This window comes from Melanotaenia boesemani, chromosome 18 (genome assembly GCF_017639745.1).
Source record: "Melanotaenia boesemani isolate fMelBoe1 chromosome 18, fMelBoe1.pri, whole genome shotgun sequence".
Taxonomy (NCBI): Eukaryota; Metazoa; Chordata; class Actinopteri; order Atheriniformes; family Melanotaeniidae; genus Melanotaenia; species Melanotaenia boesemani.
In genome coordinates, this window is record NC_055699.1 from 23,847,361 (window position 1) to 23,870,674 (window position 23,314).

The window sequence follows — 23,314 nt, forward strand, 5'->3', positions numbered from 1 at the left end:
AATCCATGAGATGATGTCGCCTTTAAGTACTGTGAAGAGACAACTCCCACCTTGAGGCTGTCCATGCGGGGCCTGATCTCCATGGTGATGGCAGAGGCAGGTGGGAAGGAGAGAGGCGGGGAGGAAGAGGAAGAAGAGAAGGAAGTGTTCGGAAGGGAGTGGACAGTGATGGAAGACATATTGTTGGTGTACTGGTGCTGTGCACTGCTGGGAGGGGTCTGTTCAAAGCCAGACAACAGGGCGGGCACCGCAGGCTGAGAATACAAACACAGATGCATTATGGGAAACACTGTCTGCACACAAGCTGCTCAGATGTTAAATTTTCATTGATTTACTTTGCCTCCTGCAGAGCGTTTCTGTTGGTCTGATGTGAACAGAGTGGAACAGTTTGGGCTGCAGAAGACCAGACTGGCTCCTGGCCTGGATGGACCCTCCTGTAACAAACACACAAAGTCACTTCCAGCCGGATAAATGTCTCACTTCTAGCAGTGTCCATCTCTGCTTCATCCCACCTGTTTGAACTCCCTGATGACATGGACTCTGTTTCCCAGCATGCCCTTGCAGTGACTGCAGCACTGTGGTTTGTTTCCTGCAGCAAGTGGAGGTCTCTGCTGTCGTCCGTCTGCTGAACCCTGCATATATGCACACACATATTGGATGGTTGGGGGTGGCACCCTAAACATCCATTAACATGTTGCCATGGTAACTGTGTCAGTGGCAGTCTTACCTGTGTCACACGGACTCCAGCCAGAAGGTCTAAAGAGCTCTGAACGGGGCCGGCTGTTTGGCTCAGCTGGTAGTGGATGGGGACAGGAACCCGCAGCAGCGCCGCCATCGCTGCCATCACGCCTGGAACATTCTGAAAACATGAAGATGCCGTGATGTCATCAATAGGAAGGAATTAACGATAAGTTTACATATAGGAATATAATTACCTGAGCAGCAACAGGGTTAAGAGTTATTGCTATGGTAACCAGGTCCGTGTTGGAGCAGGCGGGAGGACCCTGGTGGCTTGGCTCGGCCTTCACCTCCTGTTTCACTGCAGAGCCTGGACACACACACAAACACAGACAGATCGACAGGTGAGCAACAGGTAAGAAACAAAAAGAACAAACTTCAGTAAGGATGCTGCTGACTGACCCTTTCCCCAGGCAGATGGCATGATGGGAAACGTAGGTGACGGGCAGGGCGATGGCGGCTCTAGTTTGATGAAGGACAGGTCAGGGTACCGGCTCACCTCCATGTCCGCCACACTCTCTGGAGACGATGACGGCACGAAGCCGTCTGGGCTGTCGGGCTCTGACGAGCCCTGGACTCTAAAATCAAAAACAAACACAGAAAAAAGAAAGTGACTCAGCACCACAGAAAAAAATTGGTGGCCCTCTGATTAGATGAGATATTGGTGAGTAGGTGGAGCCTACCTGAGCTCCTCCTGGTTGTTGTGGGGTGGAGTTGGCAGTGAGGCGGGGACATCTACTGTCTTGGAGGCGTGGCTTAGAGCCAGAAGCTCCTCCTCTTTCTGTTTCAGAGCTGATACACCTTCCACTGAAGTAAACACACAAACGTTAGCTGCTGCATTCAGAACTGTCAGAAGAATAAAGTAATCAAATCAGACTACATGAGCTTTTCAGACCCAGCAGAGGGTGAATTTAACAAACCTTCCTGCTCGCTGAGGTCCTTCCTGGTCAGCTCATCCGTTGTGGCGAAGCCGTTTACCAGTTTCTGTCTAGCAACAGGTGGAGGGGTGGGGGGCAGGGAGGCCGGAGGTGTGGGGGGGTTGCTGAGGTTATTCTGCTGGAAGAAGGGAGGGTAGACAGAATAATAGAAACACAGATCAACACAGAGTGATATAAAGTGGTGTGGTGCTGTAGTTTCACTGCATCTGTACCTTGTAGATGAGCTGGGAGTAATAGTCTGTGACTCCATCCAGACAGGCGTTCCCAAAGGAGCCACTTAGTCTGGAGTCTCTGCCCAGAGAGGAGCTGCCATATGGGGGGAACAGACTCAGATCTACCCGCAGAACCGGCTCCATCAGGGGTAGCACTGACAGCTAACAGGGAAATGAAGATCCATCATCAATATTGACACTAATGAAGTCAACGCAGAAAAATCTGCATGTTTGTTTCAGGTTTGCAGTCAGTCAGGTGAGGTTAAAGCCTTGTGGACCTAATATCCTTCAGAAATAAAATAGTTTCTTCAACAACCAACCCTGTAAAGGGTGAACTACTCTAAACTAGACTGTTCCAGACTCACCTGAAATACGATGATGGTGTTTCTAAACTTAATGTCATAACACTATAAAGAACTTCTATCAGATCAAAAACAATGTTAAACTTATTTTCTCAGTTAACATCTTTAATTTTGTTTAACTTTCAAGAATTTGTTAGGAATATATTGGACTGTTCTATATTTGTGAGTTTTCCCATTTACAGGACATGTTGCTTCCTTCTTCTGGCCTTATGCGTGTATTAACTAGCAATGCGCAAAAGATGCAGCTCTGAGAGCGGATTCCTTGTAATGAATCAGAAGAACCAATTCCTGTCCAAGAGAGTTGAATCTTGAGAAGGAGCGGAACTTTATTTTGATGGGCACAACATGTGGTCAATTCCATAGGAGGAAAGACTTGGGTCATACCACTATGTAAAGAAGGAAGGTCCTCTTAGAAGACAGGGAGTCTAGTGGTACAGACCAGGTACACACAGAGAACTGGAAGCAATATTTTAATTATAGATGACAGAAGAAAATTGAGAAATGAGTTAATTTTAGGGGTCATCATATTCAGATTTTTGGCCTATATTGACTTGTTTCTATTGGTGTGGTGTGTTCAGTTTTTCATTTAAAGGTTTGTTAAAAAATAACTACATTTTCTGATGAAGAAAAATGCACAAAATAAGGCTCTTGTGATAAAAAAAATGCTTACCAACAAACAAACCGATCATAACTGCCAAACTAGACTAAAATAGAAGCTCTGAGTGATACTAAAATGAAGAGCCGACTCTTCTAAGGAAGCAGAGTCAAAAGAGCCGAACTTCCCATCACTAGTTTCAAGGAGCGTCTGGTTTCTCTACAGTGTAAATATATCTAATAATCAGATAAATCTTTCAAGCCGGTTGTGGTTATCTAAACTACAAATAAAAACTAAATTTGATTAAGAAAAAAACATTACTTAGACTTCTGCCACACAAACCACTACAGAGCTGCAGGTTTATGTACAAAGGTAAAAAAAAAGAAAAATTAGAAAGCAGAAATTTCCTGCTGCTTATTTTAATCCTACTTTATCTTTTTTCCCTTTATTATATATTTTGTCCATATACCTTTTCATTTACTGTTGCACATGATCCAATATCTATCCAAACTGAAAATATAGATCAGACATGGATCCAAGGATGTTCTTATTAAAAAAAAAAAAAAAAAAAAAAAAAAAAAAAGACATGTCATGTTGTTTCTATTTGCTTTGTTGTAACAACCACAAATTCTACTGTTGATGAGGAAATGCTAATATCAAAGGAAGTGGTGTGTAACTATAGTATTAACCTGGTTATTATAAATAACTAAAACTATAACTATTTATTATAAAATTATAACTAAAAATATTTAGTGTGAGACTCTAAATGGGTGGAAGGTTTACAGTATATCTGCTTTAATGTCAACAAATTAGTGTTCTAAAAAATAAAGAAAAAAGAAAAAAAATTGATTCTCAGACACTTATCTATTCTAAAATTTATTGTGTAGTTAGATATTAATTAGCGCAGGTACTTAAAAGCCACTCTGCGTCTGCTGGTTCCTCTTCTGCTCCATAACCAGCCTGAAAATGAACTCCGCGAAACTGCTACTGGCTTACAGTCAGATATGAATGTAGACTGTAGAGATAAACATTTAAAATGCTAAAATTTTAAAATGTTTTTAATTAATTTAGTTTTAAAAAGTTGATAATCTTAACTACTTTGTTCTATTGTTAACTTGACCTTGTCTCAAGTATTGTGAAGAAGGGGACACTTACGTTAACAAGTACACTAACTAGTGGTTTAATATTGTTTTAGTTTTGTATTTCTTGCACCTCAGAGAGCAAACAGACAGCACTGTTTAAGACTGTAGCTCTGCATGAACTAATAGAGCTTTAAAATAATGCATAATGCATTTATTTTAAACTGTTAATGTCTTTTCTTATATTTTTATCATATTTTTGTTGTATGGTGTTGTTATCTTTATGATGCTCTTACTAAGAATAGTACAATTTTCCGCCTCTATAGTATCGAAGTAACATCGAGTATCGAGCACCATCCTTAGTATCGGTAGTGAGTTTGAAATTTTAGTATTGTGACCACCCTACTACAAACAGAAATTTATATTTTCAGATTTTTTTCCACATGATGTGAAAATTTTAAAGCTCATCTTTTTGTGATTTGATATGAATGGGGTATTATCTCGTACCGATCGCTGGATCCTGAATCCAGTCTGATCCAAATCATATTGTGGCAGAATTGGTGAGATCAGCAAATATTGCATTTTCATCTACTGAATTGAATATTGTAATCGTGAAAAGTTACAGACCCCAAAAGTCAGTAAATGAGATCCTCTGATGTTGAGATGTGTCTGTGAAGAGTCTTCTGTGTTTTGGACCTAAACGTAAAGGGACTGGCTCTACCTGTCTGAGGTGTGTCATCAGCGGTTCAGTCGAGGTGTGAAGGGGCTTCTCTTCCTCGTCCTTCTTCCTCCTCTTGTATTTGGGAGGAGCTTTCTCTTTGTCAGACTGGGTCGGTCTCTTGCAGCGCTGAGTCTTCTTCTTGCCTGATGGTTCCAGCAGGTCTGAACCAGAACTGTCCCTCGTCACCTGGAGGAGGACGCCACATTAACACCTCACTCTTTAAAGTTTAAAGAGATTTAGATGTTCTTGCAACTTGACTGACTCCATACCATGTTGCCATGGAAACCAGGACCATCCTCATCAGACCGGATGCTGTCATTGGACAGCTGGCGTTGGGCAGTGAGCGGGGCTTGTCTGGTGGGTGAAGGTGTGGTGGCAGATGAGGTCTTATCTTTCAGCAGGTGTCTCAGCAGCTCCTTCCCCCCGTCTCCCCCCTGAAGGGGAGAGGAGAATCCATCACCACCGCTCTCCTCCATCTTCACCATACTCCTCTCACAGGCCCCCATCTCCTCATGCTCCACCTGTTAGAAAAAGCAAAATGAGCCCAGTAATGAGTCCATATAAACACTGGCAGGAAACTGATGGTCTGAGGACCACCACCATGAAAAGAAAGAAAAAAGAAAAACGACAAACCTTGACCTCCAGATGAGTAGCAGACAGGGGACCTCTGTGGCCCTCTAGGCCCAAAATGGAAGATCTCTGGTGGGCTGCAGAGCTCACTGACAGCTGCCTCTCCAGCTCAGATGATGGAGCTAGAGCAGAGAAGGACATGTCTGGTTGGTGGGTGGGCGTGGAGCAGGAGGTGTCAGAGACAGCCGGAGTGGGCGGGGCGGTGATGTCGTCAGAGTGCTGTGACAGCGGTGTCCTGGGCCCTCCGGCGGCATCATCTCCATCTTTCTTCCTGCTCCTCCTCTTCTTTGTTTTGTCGTCAGGGATTATATCAGAGTAGAGCTGAATGAGGGAGGCAGGACCTCCAGAGGAGGAGAAGGAGGGAGGCAAAGGGGTCGAAGGGGAGGAAGAGGAGGAGTCATGTCCAAGCCGATGAGCCTGACCTCCGGGATGGGAGGGGGTCATCCCTGGTACTCCTACACCAGCTGGGCGCACCTGTCCCTGGGCTGGAGGTCCAGCTGGGCTTGGGAGCCTCGGCCGGGTCTGAAGGTTGGGGGGGGCCCGGCCTCGCTCTGCTGTAGTCCCAGGGAGCAGACCCAGAGCTGGGTGGCCTCCAGAGTGCAGGGGTCCTCCTACAAAGCCCTGGTGGAGTGCTGCCTGTGGGGGAAATGGTGCCCCTGCTTGACCTGGGTGCTGAGGTGGAGGTCTCAGGGCTAAGGGGGACTGGAGGAAGTCAGGTCTAGGCTCAGAGCTGTAAAAGGGCATCTGGGACAGACTTTCCCCACTGGGGACAGGTGCTGATCCTGCAGGTCCTCCAGAACCCGGCACTGGTTTTTGTGCGACCTGAGCTGCAGGTCTGGGACCCATGGAGGCTCCCAGGAGGTCCTGCTGCTCGAGTTCCAGTCTCTGCTGGAGGGCACGATGACGCTCCACCTGAGAACACAACAACAGAGCACGATAAAGCAACAGGAAAACAGCAGCATAAACAACGTTTCTGTCAAAGAGACAGGAAGTGAAGAGAAGAAACAACATAAAAAAGCTGCACAAGTAAACAATCAACTGAGTCATCATTATTGGTCACATCAGCTGATCAAAAACTCATCAGATCGGCATGGAGCTCCTCAGGTCTTCATCTTGGGCTCACTTCTTTCACCCCCTCTAATAAAAATGTCATAATGTCGATATTGTTTACTTTAGTAACTGATTCTGTTCACTGTAGTAATTTACAACAGACTTCCCTGCAGTCATTTACATCCTACCTCTTCACGTTTAAACCAGTATAACTACCAACTTTGCTCCATTAGAATAATGTTCCTCATAACAGAACTGGTTTTAGACTGTTTTTTATTCATTTTGTTTTAATTTATGCAACCTTATTGGTGAATGTTTTCTGTTTAAACTCATCAGTCAGATATTAATGTCAAACAAAAGAAGAAGTGGAATATAAATGGAGCCCCGAGGAACACCACAGGTTCTGTACCAGTTCAGAAGTCATCGTTTACCCAGTGGGACGTACTGATCCACAGACAGAAGAGTTGCAATGTTTTACCTCCTGCATGAGCTGAACTCTCTGCCTCTCCTGCTGCTCCCTCAGTCGCTCCCTCCTTTCTCGTTCCTGGAAACCCTCGCTGAACGGGTTGTTGTCGTCAAACTTCACCTGCAGCAAAGGTGGAGACGGGGGTGTGAAGAAGCATCTAAAGCTCTTAAGTACAAATTCAACCTCAGGTTGTAAAAATCAGAAAAAGAGTAATTTTAGATCAGCTGATCTCCAGTCTAACACTCACCTGAGGTGCGGGTGTGACTCCATTTCCTGTGGCTCCCTTGGGTCCTCCAGCAGGGCCCTGTGGGCCTGAAGTGAAGCCAGCAGTTGGTGCTGTAAGGGCAGGAACCATGGTTGGGGGGGTTTGTGTGTGAGGTGGACCCTGGGGGTTGTTCGGTAGACTTGGGAGCATTGGAGGCTGCAGATGTGGGGGCATCCTCTGTCCCATCAGCCCTGGAGCCCTGGGCCCGGAAATCCAACCAGCTGGGACGTTTGGGACATGGGCAGGTGTGGGCCCAGCCGGGGGAGGCTGCAGGGGTACAAGTGGTTGAGGGTGTGGGTTCTGGGGGGTGGTGGGTGCTGGTGCAGTAATAATAGGGGGGTTGGGCAGCTGCATAACCCTCTGCTGTTTGCTCCTGTAGTCCTCGATCAGCTCTGTGTGGTCCTTCTGCTGCTTCCGGATCTGAGTAAAAACACAGAGTTGTAAACAGCTGACTCCTGTCTCACCTGATGCTAAATGTCTGAATGTGTGTGAACTGTGTGTTAATTGATGCAGGACTGTAAGATGATGTGGTGGGAGAAAATTATGTTTTATTAAAGGGAAAACCATGTGCCCTGTTCCCTGAAAAGTTCTTTCATAATTTGAGCCCAATGAATCCTGGCATTGTCATCTTGGAATATGGCTGTGCCATCGAGAAGATGGAATAACCTGCTCATTCAGTATATTCAGGTATCAGCTGACCTCATTGTCTGGACACATAATGATGCTGAACCTGGACCTGACCAACTGCAGCAACCCCAGATCTGCTCCCACAGGCTTGTACAGTAGGCATTAGGCATGATGGTTACATTACTTTATCTGCCTCTCTTCTTACCCTGATGCTTCCATCACTCTGGAACAGGTTAAATCTGCACTCATCAGACGTTCTTTCATTGTTCCAGAGCCCAATCTTTATGCTCACTAGCAAATTGAGGCTTTTTCCCCCATAAGCATCACTGATTAGTGGTTTCCTTATGACTACACAGCTAAGTGATGTCCAGTTGAGGTCCATGTACCTGCTCTAGTTGTTTCTGGACCACCCCCTGCTGCTCGCTGATATAACGCAGCTGAGCGGCATCCTCCTCGGCAAAGGTTCTGCCTGCCCGCTTGGCTGTTCTCTGCTTGGCCGACAAAGCCTTCTTGGTCTTGCGATGAGCAGCAATCTGGTCTTCCAAGAGGCGCTGCTGCATCTGCAGGAGCTGCTGCGTCTCCCCGAGCCACTCCTCATACTGCCGGCGCTGAGACTCATCTGAGGAAACAGTTTATTGATGCTGAGTCATGAACTGTAGCCTGATTTGATCTGATCTGGTTTCCATGTGGAGGACAGGATCACTAACTGAGTGTCTTGTTTACTCATTTCAATCAGAAAAAAGTGGTCAACACATAGTTTATTTCCAATAATGTCATCTGCAGAGATTGAGCCCAACATGAGTCTGTTTTGTGTCTGATACTCACTGATGAATCCCGGACCGAAGCTGGGGGGGTTTCGTCGCACCAGCTGAGGGTTCAACTTCCCGTCCTAACAGGAAGAGAAGGTGGACAAAACTCAGACTTTCTCAACTACAGGCTGCAAGTCACTGTTCAGGATCTACATACCTGTCCCACCAGGTGAGGAGGCTGAGGAGTCACCTCAGGGCCTGGAGCCACTGGGGCTCCTGGAGCTGCTGGGGTTCCTGGGACCACTGGAGCCCCCGGAGGCTGTTGGAACCTGCAGTTACAAAAGAAGTAATGAAGAACAGATTCACGAGTCTGAATAAACATCCTGAAAAGCTGAACTGAAATCAGAGTCATACCTGTTGATGACCATGGGGTTTAAACCCAGGTTCCCCTGACTCATCACCTTGTTGATGCCCTTCAGCGCCACCATCTTGGCTTTCATGATGGGGTCCGAGATGGAGTCAAAGTCTGCTGTACACACAATTACAACAAGTTCTGAGGGAGAATTCATGCACTTAAGATGTACACACATTCCACTTAGAAGAAACCAAGTCAGGGTCCAGGTCCCTCATTTATAAACCAGTGATAGAAACAGTTCTAAACTCTTTCCAATAAAATTTAGAAGTACAAAAAAAATCTGTATTTATCAAACGTGTGGAGGAAAGTCTTACACACGTTCACAAGTAATCAGCTGCTCATAACTCCGACATGTTCTAATATCACCTGCTCATGCCCGTTTACGGTCATTTACATTCTCAAGAAAAAAAAAAAAAATGGTAACAACACGCCTCTTTAGAAATTACAAGTAAATCACTTTAATCCCTTCCTCAGAGTGACTGAGTTTCTTGGAGAAAAAATATTTCTGCTGAGTTTGAATCAAATAAAATTACCTGTTAATTTCACTTAGTTCACTCATTACAATTAAATGAACATCTAAAAAAAACAACAGAGGCAGATGCCAATTCCCATATATGGCAGAAAAAAAACTGATAACCGATTGATTGGCCGATTCATTTTAAAAGTATGTATGAATGAAATAACTTCTATTTCATTGATTTGTAAATTTTTCTTTCTATGGAGCTTGCAGTATTATAGCTACCAGCTGTGCCTACTGCTCTAATTACTGACAGTGGTGAGGACTGGGGATAGAATTGAGTCAGAGCTCCACCTAGTGGATAAACAGCACAATAAAATCATTCTGCATGACACCGTTTTATGATAATATCGCCGTTTAATCTGCAAAACTCCGGCCAATGATTTTTTTAATTGTCCTGTCTAGCACCATAGCATACAGATTGGGTCAAACACATTTGCTTTGCCAAGAAAACTTTATGGGTATAACGCTCCTCTAGATAATCCTATATTTTTTATTTAAATACTTTTTTAATCAATTAATTAATTTAGAATTACAGAATTTCCATAATATTGCTGAACCGGACAGAAAAAAAGGAAAGTATGAACAGAAATGAAAAAGAGTATAAAAAATAGAAAGGAGACAGATACACCAGACCCTTCAATCCCTTCAAACTAACACCAGACAACCAACTGCTACACCTGTTCAGAAACACAACAGAGAATTTCATACGGCTTTTACAGGAAAACAATGACAATTGTCATGAGCACCTATAAGAGACGAGCAAGCTGAAGCAAAAAAGGACAAATATGTGTCATAGAATAAACCGCAGTCCTAGAAACACACCTAAACAAAAGTATCTCTTAGCGTATAAACCCACTGGACAGCACAGTGACTGTGTCAGCAGGCAGAGTATGAGGACTCAAAAATGAGTGTGATGTGCAAATGCAACCACGCCTGTACTGAGGCTAGTGGCAGACTAACAGCAATACTGGAGCACGAATCCACCAGGACGACCCCGGACGGCTCCAGCCAGAGACTGCCTACTGCTGGGCCTGTCTGCTGCCTTTGACACAGTCAATCACCAGATCCTCCTCTCCACACTCTCGGAGCTTGGCATCTCAGGATCAGCCCTCTCATGGTTTATGTCCTACCTCACAGGAAGATCCTTCAGAGTATCTTGGCGAGGGGGAATGTCCAGATCACATGGGCTGACAACAGGGGTGCCTCGGGGCTCGGTGCTTGGCCCTCTTTTCACTATACACCTCCTCACTTGGTGCAGTCATTAGATCACATGGCTTCTCCTACTACTGCTATGCAGATGACACTTAGCTTTTCCTTTCTTTCCCACCTGATGACACAACCGTCTCAATGCGAATATCAGCATGCCTTACTGATATCTCCGCATGGATGAAGGACCGCCAGGTCCAAGACTGACTAAATCTGTCCAAGACTAATCTCATTGTTTTTCCAGCAAATCCTTCCTTACCACCAGAGATAAACGTCTTGCTAATTTGCTCTCTACAACATAAGGAGGACCAGACCCTACCTGACAGAACACATGGCACAGCTCCTGGTTCAGGCTCTGGTCATTTCACACATTGACTACTGCAACTCCTTACTGGCTGGTCTGCCTGCATGCTCAGTAAAACCTCTGCAGATGATCCAGAATGTAGCAGCATGTCCGGTCTTCAACCAGCCCAAAAGAGCTGATGTCACTCCGCTGCTAATTGCTCTCCACTGGCTTACAGTTGCAGCACGCATCAAATTCAAAGCTCTGCTTCTGGCTTACAAAACAATAACCCAAACGGCTCCTGTCTACCTTCACTCCTGAATCCAGAGCTACACTCCGTCTCCACAGTTATGCTCTGCCAGGGAGAGACGCCTAGTGCTCCCACCACGAGGTGCAAAATCAGTAGCTACTCTTTTCATCTGTTGTTCCCTCATGGTGGAACAATCTACCAAACTCTGTACGATCCGCAGTCCTTATCCACTTTTTAGAGCAAGCAAAAGACTCACATAGGCTGGAGTCTCTCATCCCTATTTTAAGTTTTAAACAAAAGATATCTGAGGTTTTAGTTTCCAGTTGTACTTGCAACGTGTGGTTGTGTTTGATCTGATTTCTATTCGATAACTAATCACAATGTCTTTAGATTTTGTGCTTGAAGTGTTTGTAAGTATTGGTGATTTTGTTGCAAAACTGTTAAATGTCTTACATTTGTTTGTACTCTGCATTTTGTCTGCATTGTTGCTTTATCTGGGACAGCCAGGACATCCTTGTTAAATACCATTTTAATCTCAATGGATCATTTCCTGGTGAAATAAATATTAAAACTACAAGTTTAAGGAGCATTTCCGCACTTAGCTTAACTCTTCTACTCATCAGAATGAGTCGCGTTCATAGTGGATCAGAGTTTGAAATACGATCTAATGCCGCCAGATCAGTGATAATAAATTCTCACTTGTCTGTCACAGAGGTCTTTTGTTTAATAAGAAAAAATATAAATAAAACTGATTGATCTTTATTTTACATGAAGAATGCTTGTGGCTCCAGATCACTGAAATGTCTGCAAAGATATTACAGTTTCTCTATTCTTCCACTAGATTCTGTGCGTACGAATGGTCAGAGTTGTACTTATATGGTACAGTTGATAAATGATTCCTCAGGTCTGTCAGAGTCCAAGTCTTACCCGTGTCAGGAAACACAGTCTCTGGCGTGGAGCTCTGTCTGATGAGGGCCTGCATCTGTTTCTGCTGCTGTTGCTCCTGGCGCTCCTGGTCCAGCAGGTCCTGCAAGAGAAGTGGCTGCTCCTCCAGGAGCAGAGGCCTAGACTTGTTCTGGTTCTGGACCTGGCTCTGGGTAGAGGTGCCCGGGTGTGGAGTCTGGCTCTGGGGGTTGAGTAGGAGGCGAGGTTGAGGAGGCAGCTGGTGAGGTAGTGTGGGGGGAACCTGAGGTGTCAAAGTGGGGTGAGGTGACACTGGGAGACCTTGAGGGAGAGGGCTGGGGAGAGCTGGGGATGAGGACGGCCCGAAGGGTCTCTGCTGGAAAACAGATTGTTGTCCTGAAGACGGAGAGGAAACAAAGGAGACGGCATTTAACTTTGGCTGTTCTTCACATTAACAACTGACTATTGGGGGGGGGGTGTCAAACCTGTGGATGGAACCTGATCCCGAGCCTGTACAGCTGCAACAGTTCCTGAAACAGAACCAGAGTCCTCCAGCTTCTCCTGGAGGAAGGAGAACTTATTCATTACGTTCATTTAGGAAAAAGATTGATAATCTGCACTCATTATTGATCAGAAGTGACGCTAGAGATGGTCCCACCTTGATGAGGAGGGCAGAGGAAGCTGCTGCCTCGGCTCCTGGAGCTCCAAGAGCTGCAGGGTGCTGAGATACAGAAGGACCACCATCCATTTTCACAGCGTCTTTCACTTCCTGCTTCACCTGTTCCAGGAGATGAGAGTCACTCTTCCTCCGCTCTGCCCCCTCCTTCTCCTCCACCGGCTCCCCAAGGTCCAGCTCCTCGTTGAACATGTCCTTCTTGTCCTCGAGGTTGAACTCAGGGTCAGCGTAGGCTATCAGGTCGAATTTCCCTGATGGCAGGAAGTCATCCAGGTGGAGGTCATTAGGACCCAAGTCCAGGTCTTCTTTACCTGAGGTGGTAATGAACAGAAGTGATGTACATGACACAGGTACGCTTCAACCTGCAGGATCTCTACAAACTATGTGTGTTCTTACCATCCTCAGGGTCCAAGTTCAGGTTGAGATCAACCAAATCTTTGACCTCCACATCCTCCAGATCCTTAACAGCTGAGTCCTCCCCCTCCAGGTGCTCCTCCATACCATCAGGTCCTGGGAGAGCCGCCTCACTGCTCTGAGTCAGCACTGTGTGACCCAGATGCTGCTGGTCCGGTTGGTTCAGCTGATGTACAACCCCACCTCCCATCACCATCTGCTGGCCCAGCACCGTCTCACCCATCCTGGCTGGACTGGGTCTGACCAGGATAGACTGGGGGTCTCTGGTGTGCAGGAGTGGGGTTCTGGGGTCTGGGGTCATGGTTATTGTGAAGGGCAACCTAAGGCGGCTCTCTGGAGCACGGTGACGGAGCTCGATGTAAGGCATGGTATTGTGTTGCTGGACAGGGACGGAGTGAGGGAGGAAGGGCTGGGGGACACCTGGGGGTGGGGGACACATCATGAATGAGGAAAACCTTGTCAGTTGGATAGTGACACTAGTACCTTCACCTGAATGTTGGTTCAAGTTAGTCTGATCTGGTTTGGACTCGATCAGTGTGTCCTGACCTGCCATCACATGTATGTTGGGGTTTGGAGCCATAACGGGTCGAATCCCGGTGAATTCTGTGGGCATCGGCCTCCTCATCACGACAGGGTTTCCCTCCACCACGTTGAGTCCAGGCTCAGGCAGCGTTCCCTGGGGAGGACGCAGGAAGGACTCGGGAAGACCTGCTGGTGCTCCAGGAGGAACACTGAATCTGGACAGAGAACGGGAGGAGAGTTAAAATCAGATCTGATCCTCAGACGGGATCTGAACCAGGTCTTTTCTTACCTCAACCCTGGTCCTCTAACACCCAGCTCTCTGGGTAGGCTCTGCCTGGGAAAAGGAGCCTCACCGGGGGTGAAGCCCCTCTGCTGCTCCCCAGAGAAACCCCCAGGAAACCTGGGAGCAGGAGGTCTTACTGTGCCAGGGTAAGGGGGAGGAGGACGTCCAAACAGGTCTGCTGGAGGAGCGGCGGAGTTAGAGTCCTCCTGGGCCCAGCTATGAAGAGGAGTGGTGGAACCAGCAGTGAGGGGGAGTGCAGGAGCAGAGGCCGCTTCCTGCAGACCTTTCTCCTGCCGTAAGGCGCTTTTCTGCTGCTGCTGCCTCAGGATGAGCTGCCGGAGCCGCTGACGCTGCACAGGAGCAGAGAGAAGACAGAAAGAAGCAGCTGAGTCTCCAGTGACACGACATCGTTCAGCCAAACTGTCTGTAAGTAAAGTCGAAGAAGAACCTGTCTCAGTTTCTCCTCTGTGTCACCCAGCTGAGGAAGCACACTCATTGGTCCATCTAAAGAAGCCACGCTTAATGCTGAGATTTCATTGGCTGGCATCTTGTCAGTCTGTGTGGAGCTTGGGGTCATGTGACCTGGCTCAAATGGGTCTTGACCCGGAGCGTGACATGACAGGCTGGAGAACCCGCCCTCCTCCGATATCCCAGGGTGCTTTGGGGTCTGACTGCTGGGTGTTCTGGGAAATTGGTCCTGCTGCTGCTGTCGTACTGGAGACTGCTGTATCTGACCACAGAGGAGATGATGAGGAGGAGGAAAAAAAAGGAGGAGGGTTAAGAGTATGGTGGTGTAAAAAGCCCAAAATTCAGACTATTAAGCACTCTTCATTCATTGTTTAAACTTTTTAAACAGTGAATGAATATTTAAGTTGTTGTAAAACTGCTAGATTTTATGAATGAAGGATTTTCCATCATAAAGCAAGGTACCTTATCTTATTTATCATTGGTCAGCTTAGTAGCTGGCCTCAGCAGGGATACAGAACCTTTGCTTAGGGCTCAGTGGTCTGAAGTTTGGCTCTCTGATTGTACCACATGTGAGACAGATGAGGACTGAGCTGTTACCTGGTGGGGTGTCGGGGGAAAGGACCCCAGCTCTGTAGATGGTCCTGAGGTTAGAGGGGATGACCCACAGGCTGCAGGCTGGGTGCTGAAACTCTCCATTGGAGCCTGACTAAAGGACTCGTGGGTCTTCTGGGGCCGAGGTGTGGAGGGCTGTTGGATGTATGGGTCAGGTGAGGGCCGCGGTGTCCCTACAGGCTGGGAGTATGGGTCTGTGCTGCGCTGGTTTCCTGGTGAGCGGGGAAAGCGTTCAGAGGGGCGGGGAGTTCCTGGGCTAGAGCTGTAAGGGTCCAGCGGTGGGTGGGAGGGGGATGGGCGGCGGTTGGCGGGCTGCTGCTTGTACTGGTCTAGTCTTAGTGCAGGAGGGGTGGTGAGGTAGGTTGGATCTGAGTGGGGGCGTGGGGTACCAGGGGTCTGAGGGTTGCTGTAGGGGTCAGGGGATGGCCGGGAACTCAGAGGGGATTGCTGGGAGAAGTGGTCACTGGTTTGCTGGCTGTAGTCCGGTCTGGGGGTGCCAGGGTTCTGAGCGTAGGGGCTGCGGTGGGGGGAACCGAGGCCTGAAAGTGGGCTGGAGGGAAAGATCGGTTCCTGTGTCTGGGAAATGGTGAAGCCTAGGTCTGTGGGTATGGGCGGATCCCTCCTTCCTCCTCCTAAGCTGCCAAACACCTCCTGCTGAGCCTGATGTTGGGGGGGCATGGGGGCTTTAAAGATTACCCCCTGGATGAGGTCCCCACGGATGTTCATCCTCTGGGTGGTTTCAGCTGTTCGCATGCCAACATGTCTGACAGACAGGTCAGGGGCGGAGCCAGAGGAGGGGCTCATCATACCTGCTCTGCTTTGCTGAAGCCCTGCAAGGAGAAAACAGAAGGTGTTAATCTGAAGAGAAAACAAGGAGAAGAAGGAGAAAAGGAGGAGACTACAGGAGTTACCTGGTTGGGCTGTGGGGGCCCGAGGGGCATCAGAAGTATTGGAGTCGGGGGATGGCGCAGGAGATCCAAAGACGTCGTGGGCAGGGGAGGCACTGAGGGAGCCGCGAGAAAGCTGCTGAGTGGCTGGAGCACCCCCCGACTGGGAGGAGGTGGGACGAGGAGTCCCTGCTTTTTTATTGCAGGGGTCCCAAGGCGACGAAGGGCGTGAGGAGGGTGGAGAGAACATCTGGGGGGAGGATGGGGGCTGGTGGAGAGGAGAGGAAGTCTGAGGGGAGTGAGGAAGTGAGGAAAAACCTGAAGGGGGAGGAGCTTGAGGTCGGAGGAAGACATCATCTGGTGGCCCTAAACCTGAACTCCCTTGCATTTGCGGGTTTTGCCTGCTCGATGCCGAGTGCAGTGGGGAGATGTCGCCCCCAGGAACAGGTTGCTGGGTCGGGGTGAGTGGGCTGCGGCTGCCAGCATCTGGAGACAAACATTCAGACAGACGCTGGCTGGACATCAGCTGCTGCTGCCGCTGCTCATTCTTCACCTGCTCCAGCTTCTGAGTCGCTTCTATCTTTGCCAGCTGTTTCGATTTCTGACGCATTTGCTGAGGAAGAGGAGGAGGACAGACAACATGAGTGACGCTCAACAATTCTTCTGGAAGTGTCACCCAGTATGAGCTGTTCTCAGACTCTATTCTCAGATCAGACAGATCACACCCACTGTGAGGTCTTTCGGAAATGAAAAGCAGTTTATTCCAGAAGTGCGTCATTGGTTAGCATCCTTCAAACAGATGTATTCTAAATGACCCTGACATGATCCTTTTCACTAACTGAATTCTTAATCTTGGTACCTCTGGATCAGCTTTACAGCTATCATGACTCCAAACTGGTTGTATTTGGATCCAACTGAAAATGAAGACTAGTGATGATGTTTTCATGACACTCACACTGACCTGTCTTAACTTCCACTCCTGCTCCTGTTCGGACTCTCTAGGCCTCAGTGGGTCCTTGAAAGCCATCTCTGTCTCCATGGATACGGGGTCATAGGGTCCCAGTGGCTGCGGCTGCTGTGGAGGCTGCAGACGTTTCAGTGGGTCGTTGGACAGCTGCACCTTGTTGATGCGCTGGGCCGCCCGGTTGTCCCGTGCTTTTTGCTGCAGAGAGAAAACAAGATGTAGTTTGGCATTTTCTAACAGTAAGTGTCCTCATGTACTACAACAGCAGGTTAGAGCACATTCTGAACCCTCTTAAGTTATGGAGTAGGCCTTTAAGATTTGACAGATAATAGTAACACACACAAAAAAAACCTCTTCTCTAAAAGCCCATTTATGCTCCTTTACATACATAAATAGCAATGACTGTTTCAAATGTTGTCATACATCGCCATTCTTCCATGCGTGTTTTGCAATGCTTTAGTTGTTAAGTCAGTTCCCCCACTAGTGGGCAGTGCTGAGTTCAAAGTTCACACTAGTGAGTTTCACATGTCGGTTTCAGGCACTGTTTGGCAGCAGTAATGCATCGCTGTTGTTTTTCCCACCACCCAACACACCCGAAACACTCACATATAGTCTTTCTTCCAAAGCTCGTGCAATTTCTACAGTTGTTGAGCTCGTCTTCATTCTTCTTCTGCTATTTTGGTCCCTTCCTGATTCTCTTCCTCTCTGGTTTGTTTCTTTCCCTGGTCGCATTTCAGCTATTCTTCTCAGCACTGCTTGTGATTTCCAGTAGTATTGCTCCATCTTCTGCGTCAAGTGACGGATAGCTAAGCTCCGTGAAAACGGATCAAATTACGAGTGTAACCAAAGCATAAATGTGCCTTTAGTCAAGTAGTCTTCAGGAATTGTTCAGACTTTTTGAAGGACTTTCCAAAAAGCTCTTCTTTGGATTTTTCTGCATTTTGTTCGATTTCCAGTCAAAATGTTTGCAATGGGGAGGATAAATTAATACTACTACTAATAATAATAATAAAAGTACTGTATTTTACATTTTGAATATCTCTAAGTGCTAAACAATCTTTGGATCAGAACTCTGGATCATTTAGTAGCTCGGCTACAAGGTGATGAAGAGGAGCTAGGACTCACCACATACGGCGCTCTGTCCTGAGAGCTGGCCTTCCTCCACAGCTTGGCAATTTGTTTCACTCTGGTGGGCCAATCTGAGACAAAGAGTATAATAATCACAGTGTATCAGACAGCAGTGAAACTGTGTGTGTGGGTGTGTGTGTGTGTATATATACCAGGATACTGTAGCTTCAGTTGTGGGAAGTTTGTGTTGCAGTAGAGGACTGGAGCAACAGTAGCCATCTCTCCAAGACTCTCCTCCTTCTCCCACTTCAACATGCTCCTCTGAGCAGTCGACAGTGCATCCTGCTCGCCCTCTCCTGCCAGTGCCTGACTGGCTGAGGCCGACCCAGGGATGGGGCCCTGGACCGGAGCAGCCACAGGGCCCTCAGGAGTTGGCATCCTAAAACCAGCCTGACCCTGGGCCCCGCTGGGCATCATGGGAGCATTGGGAAAGTGTGGAGCAGCCGGCATCAGGCCATTCATCAGTGGCAGGCGAGGAAATGCTGCTACTGCTGGGAGACAAACGATCAAAACACCTGATAAGTTACCTGCGTCAGTGAGTCGAGTGCGTGTGTTATAGTGAGCGTACCCGTGGTGTGTGTGTGCGCCTTGGTCCCAGCAGCAGAGTGTGTGTGCTGACTCAGTTCTGGTTGGCTGTTGCTGTCTGGACTCAGAACAGCAGTGAAGACCTCCTCCACATCCTTCCCCTCCAGCTCTGAACGCACACACATAAACACACACTGTTACAGCATTTTTCCTGCAGTAAGACCTCCTCATGCCAAGGGCTTAACAATTTTAAATTTTAACATCCTTTGTACAAAAAGCAAAACACAATAACAGAAGGACAATACCACATGCACCGCAGAAACACAAAAAGTGGGTAATCCTCTAAGCCCTGGATATAAATAACCATGAGAAGAATATAACACCAATCCAAAAAAACCCAGTCAGAATAGGTCAAGACCTAAAATATCATGTGACAGCTGCACTCATCTGTGGAGTCACATTTTCATGGACACAAAAAACAGGAACAGAAAACGGTCCAGCTTGTCCTGATGTTGTGAATAAAGATGGTTTTGCTGAGTGGAGTAGCTCAAAAACTTCTTAAAGTTCAGATCTCAGATAACATGTCGACGTTAATAAAAACTACAAAGAATACTGGATCCAATTTAAGCTGTAATATGACTCAGAAATTCCTACAATGACGTAGATTCAGCTTGCTCAACTGCGTCTCTGTGATGGACATGAAGTTTTCAGCATAACTCCAGCGTTTCCCCTATAGTAACTCAGTTGTGGTGGGCCACCACGGCTATATTGTTAGCGCCACGCCGGCAAAATGTTGAGAATTAAAATTTCATAATTGAACAGGCATTGCCGCCTTCGGAAATGCAGCAGCAGTAGCTACTCTGCTGTCAGACATCTGCTCTGCACGTGAACAGGGAGTCCGTTGTGGAGTCTGCTGACAGGAAAGGGAGCTGCAGATAAGTTGCTTTAGATTTTACAAGTTGCATAGACATTCCAATACAACATTTCCAAAAGGGTTGCACTTGAAAACTGACCGCTCACTGGTGAAAACACATAACGAGGAGGCATTTCTGCACTGTGAGGGAATAACACAGTATTTGCAAGCAGAGAATCATAAGAGCTCATCAATCCACAACATGTACACATATGTAGATCAATGTCCTCGCAGCTGTGACCAGTATGCTCGGCTAAACAGTCCTCACTTCTCTAGAGTGAGGACTGTAAATAAACAATGCTGAGCATAAAGGGCGATTCCACTGAATTCTTGGGAACCTAGACCACATTAGACCAGCCCCAATAAAGAGAAGTGCCACAAGTTGGGTTGAAGTGACATATTTTCCAACATATGTTTTCTGTCTGTTGGAGCATGCCTACATGCACTTGAGCGCATGTGTCTCTGTGTGTGCAGCACCAGGACGAACTCAGCTTGTCCAAACAGAAATCATGTAAAGATAAATGAGGTGCAAACATCAGACTGTTTAGTTTTTTCTACAAGGACAAAGCATGAACCTGTTCTAGAGGACACTTCAGTGTTTTGGTCACAGGTTGCATCTTGTAGTAACTGAACTGTAACTGAAGCCATTCAAATCCCAACTTTGAGTCCTTGCGTCAGAATATAAACAATTCATACTCTGATGTCACCTCATGTGATAATCCTTCATCTCATGTAAAAAACATATTTATGCATGAACACTGTATGGAAGCTGGAATTGAAAAGATTAAATTTCAATACTGGTCAGAAAATTGCAATAAGATTTTTTTCCATATCGTTCAGGCCTGTGCTATACACAGGTGAGATGGGTGTGTTCAGCCTTACCTGGGATCTTGTACAGTTTGCTGAGGATGGCACCTGAAGCATAATGAGACAACACATCAGTCAGCTGCTCAGTTTAGCCACACAACACAAAGTCTGATTATCAACATCACACACTGACACTTTTTAATCTCACCGTCTGAGACCATCTTATCGAGCTCAGGACTCAAGATGGCATCCAGAGGTTCGTCCTGCGTTGTCCTCTGGCCACGCCCACTACTTCCCCCAGCCTCAGAAGACAAAGCAGGGTCATTTGTGACGGGGCTGATGTCCAGACCAGCTGAGAAAAACAAACAGACACAGATTAGCCAGACAGATGAGAGAGGAGATGGAGAGATGGACAGCAGGAAGCAGAAGGAGCAGCAGTCTGGTTTCTGCAGGAGAAGAAGAAATGGGGGGTTTAAATAATCCAGAGGTGGAAGAGAAGCAGCAGAAAAAGAAAAAGAGGAAGATTATTGTATGATGGTCCTCTGGTGTTTGTCAGCTCAGTGTGAACAACTATCAGGAAAAAATCAGTCTTCATGCAGCTTCTGGAACTTAACAAGTCCACAGCTGTGCAGTAGGAAGAGGAGGAGGAAGAGGAGGAGGAAGGGGAGTTCTAGTGGAATCTTACCAAACGGCGAGAGGGAGCGCTCCACCTGGAACTGACCTGAAAAACACACAACAACCATCTGACAGTCAGCACCGTCACCTGAGAGAGAACTCTGTTCACACACACACGGAGCAGTGAAAGGATGATGATGGTGATGATGAAAACCAGTGTGTGTGTTTGTACCTGTGTGTCCTGTTGCCAGAATGTGAGGGTCAGTGTTCAGGACGTCGGACAGATCCATGAGAGCATCTTCTGACATGGCTGAATGGCAACACACACGCACACAAACACACGTTTTTCATAATAACAAACACACATGAGTCAGGGTGTAGCGCAGGCCTGGACATGCAACATGACTCTGCTCTGAGCTCCTACAACTTCCAGAACAAAATTCCAGACTTTTCCAAAGTCATATTTTTACTGTTTTTTTTTTCTTTTTCCCCCAGGGCCACTTTTCACATCACGTTAGAAACATGTAAATGTGTGAAAAAGTTTGGAAATCTACAAGCGAAGGTGTGAAATTCTGTCCATGACTGCTTTTACGTTGAAAACATTTCTTCCAGAACACTGCAGTTCTGTGTACATTCGCTCTGAAGTTCTGGTTACTGTTTTATAAAAACTGTGTCATCATCAGTGAATCACTGGAGAGTTAACCCATTTTCCAAATCCCGTTAAATAAACACAGACTAGTTTAACGATCAGTCCGATATTCAGGCCGACACAACAAATCAAACACAAATGACAGATGAAAAAATGTTTATAAAATGATGATTAACAAACAACGAAGAAACTCACACAGAATTCTTTGCTTCTTGTTGGTTGCTACCAGTAGCCCAGTGGGGGAGGGACCATGAACCACATGGGCGGGGGCTTTTCTTTCAACCATTGTTGACTGGCTGCTGCCTGATGCCTCTGGTCCTACCCTCCAGTCCACCTGCCGACTGCGCTCCAGAAGATCGCGACCAAAAAAGGCATCCTGGACAGAGAAAGAGAGATCCAATCAGAACTCTGCAATTCACCAATAAAAAACTCATTGTATGTATCTGTGTGTGTGTGTGTTACCTGGAGGTATAATGGGAAGGCCTCCTCCAGCTTTGTCTTTTTCTTCCTGTACCTTTTCTTCACCTTCTCCGTCGCCTGGCTGGCATCAGGGGGCATTTCCATGGCAACGTCAGCATCCATGACACCTGACAGGAATCAAGTCCACAGTTTGTCGGTGAGTCCCTGACATCAGCACAGATGTATACAAAAAGGAGGCACAATAACAGGCGATTCACCTTCATCTTGACCCTGCAGCGGCTCTGTGGAATCTTTCCTGCACAATTTGATTCTGCTCAGACCGGCCTTCCCCCCACGCTGTCGAACCATGAACCCCCCGATACCTGAGACACAGAGACAGGTGGAAGATATTCCATCATGTTCACATAGACACGCCCTCTTTTCTCTGTGACAGGTTTATTTTTTGTTCCTCCACTTTCTCACCAGGCCGGTAGGGTTTCCGCTTCCTCTTCTTGTTGCCATCGGTGATATCGGGCTCCTTACTGGCATCATCGTTGTGGGTGTGGTCTCGCTCTGGGCTCGAGTCAGATTTCATGTCACACCCCAGTTCACCTGGAGAACAGACAGATGAAGATGTTTTCATAATTTACAAAACTGAATCCTGATTATTTTGCTGTTGCATCACATCCAACATCAGGATGTGTGTTTATGGATAATAAGAGTCCTGAGGACGATAAAAAGATACGCATATGAGGGACTGACCTCTGCTGTGGTCCTGCTCAGTGGGCAGGTCGGGCTCAGGAGTCTGCAGGACCGACACACGGTTCTGGTTTATGATCCTGAGCTTCAGTTTGGGTTTACACCTGAACACAGGAAGCAGCTGGTCAGTTTGACACACCCGACACTCACCTGTAGAGGAACAGGGCTCTGGCTTTACCTGCGATACTTGCGCGGTGAAGTCAGAGGCTCGACCAGAGACTGCAGGTGAGACAGACCTGACTCTGTCAGACACACTCCGTCCTGTGTGTATGTCTTTGTGTCTGCAAAAACACATTTCATCATGAAGTTGTGATTCTTAGCATCCTCTATCATCTTTACTTCACTTCAGACATTAAAAAGTGGACGTACTGACCCGGTTCTCTTATCCTGGAGATGATCGGCGGCATGTAGGGAGCCAAAGCTTCTGAACTCCCTGCAACAAACACACATCAGTGCTCCATTTTACAATAAAAATAACACAGTACCAGAGTGAAAGCGGTTCATGTATGTACCATAGGAACTGCGGCCATGTGTTCTGCACAGCGAACAGTCAAAGCCTTCGTCAGCAGCCACCTCCACCTCCTCCTCTGTGGTCAGACCTTGACACACAGCGTGGACCCACCTGAACAGACAGAAATACAGTGACCCAGGAGGCCGGAACTCTGAGTCTCTACAGGGCACATT

General features: G+C 47.0%; 2 protein-coding genes across 12 annotated transcripts in view; both read right to left on the bottom strand.

Annotated features, from left to right (window-relative positions):
* LOC121628724 (NACHT, LRR and PYD domains-containing protein 12-like) overlaps positions 1 to 23,314 on the bottom strand; it is a 2,607,341-nt gene that overhangs the window by 2,361,889 nt on the left and 222,138 nt on the right. The window lies entirely within an intron of this gene.
* LOC121628723 (histone-lysine N-methyltransferase 2C-like) overlaps positions 1 to 23,314 on the bottom strand; it is a 60,254-nt gene that overhangs the window by 7,259 nt on the left and 29,681 nt on the right. For 3 of the 9 annotated variants that reach the window (XM_041967966.1, XM_041967967.1, XM_041967959.1), the window contains 43 exons: positions 23,143 to 23,252; positions 23,004 to 23,063; positions 22,809 to 22,911; positions 22,634 to 22,734; positions 22,355 to 22,483; positions 22,150 to 22,254; positions 21,935 to 22,059; positions 21,668 to 21,848; positions 21,056 to 21,133; positions 20,894 to 20,929; positions 20,417 to 20,560; positions 20,284 to 20,316; positions 18,532 to 18,657; positions 18,116 to 18,454; positions 17,961 to 18,034; positions 16,827 to 17,033; positions 15,896 to 16,484; positions 14,970 to 15,814; positions 14,353 to 14,634; positions 13,911 to 14,254; positions 13,646 to 13,836; positions 13,082 to 13,519; positions 12,668 to 12,996; positions 12,495 to 12,570; positions 12,034 to 12,405; positions 8,847 to 8,961; positions 8,650 to 8,761; positions 8,509 to 8,572; positions 8,070 to 8,302; positions 7,039 to 7,476; positions 6,804 to 6,911; positions 5,279 to 6,187; positions 4,915 to 5,166; positions 4,646 to 4,831; positions 1,889 to 2,050; positions 1,659 to 1,794; positions 1,422 to 1,545; positions 1,141 to 1,316; positions 936 to 1,048; positions 728 to 859; positions 513 to 632; positions 336 to 434; positions 51 to 254 (listed from right to left, as the gene is read on the bottom strand). In XM_041967966.1, coding sequence (XP_041823900.1) covers positions 51 to 254; positions 336 to 434; positions 513 to 632; positions 728 to 859; positions 936 to 1,048; positions 1,141 to 1,316; positions 1,422 to 1,545; positions 1,659 to 1,794; positions 1,889 to 2,050; positions 4,646 to 4,831; positions 4,915 to 5,166; positions 5,279 to 6,187; positions 6,804 to 6,911; positions 7,039 to 7,476; positions 8,070 to 8,302; positions 8,509 to 8,572; positions 8,650 to 8,761; positions 8,847 to 8,961; positions 12,034 to 12,405; positions 12,495 to 12,570; positions 12,668 to 12,996; positions 13,082 to 13,519; positions 13,646 to 13,836; positions 13,911 to 14,254; positions 14,353 to 14,634; positions 14,970 to 15,814; positions 15,896 to 16,484; positions 16,827 to 17,033; positions 17,961 to 18,034; positions 18,116 to 18,454; positions 18,532 to 18,657; positions 20,284 to 20,316; positions 20,417 to 20,560; positions 20,894 to 20,929; positions 21,056 to 21,133; positions 21,668 to 21,848; positions 21,935 to 22,059; positions 22,150 to 22,254; positions 22,355 to 22,483; positions 22,634 to 22,734; positions 22,809 to 22,911; positions 23,004 to 23,063; positions 23,143 to 23,252 — 9,100 coding nt within the window. The remainder of the gene's footprint in view (positions 1 to 50; positions 255 to 335; positions 435 to 512; positions 633 to 727; positions 860 to 935; positions 1,049 to 1,140; positions 1,317 to 1,421; positions 1,546 to 1,658; positions 1,795 to 1,888; positions 2,051 to 4,645; positions 4,832 to 4,914; positions 5,167 to 5,278; positions 6,188 to 6,803; positions 6,912 to 7,038; positions 7,477 to 8,069; positions 8,303 to 8,508; positions 8,573 to 8,649; positions 8,762 to 8,846; positions 8,962 to 12,033; positions 12,406 to 12,494; positions 12,571 to 12,667; positions 12,997 to 13,081; positions 13,520 to 13,645; positions 13,837 to 13,910; positions 14,255 to 14,352; positions 14,635 to 14,969; positions 15,815 to 15,895; positions 16,485 to 16,826; positions 17,034 to 17,960; positions 18,035 to 18,115; positions 18,455 to 18,531; positions 18,658 to 20,283; positions 20,317 to 20,416; positions 20,561 to 20,893; positions 20,930 to 21,055; positions 21,134 to 21,667; positions 21,849 to 21,934; positions 22,060 to 22,149; positions 22,255 to 22,354; positions 22,484 to 22,633; positions 22,735 to 22,808; positions 22,912 to 23,003; positions 23,064 to 23,142; positions 23,253 to 23,314) is intronic. The other 6 variants (XM_041967961.1, XM_041967968.1, XM_041967963.1 and 3 more) reach the window with 6 other exon arrangements.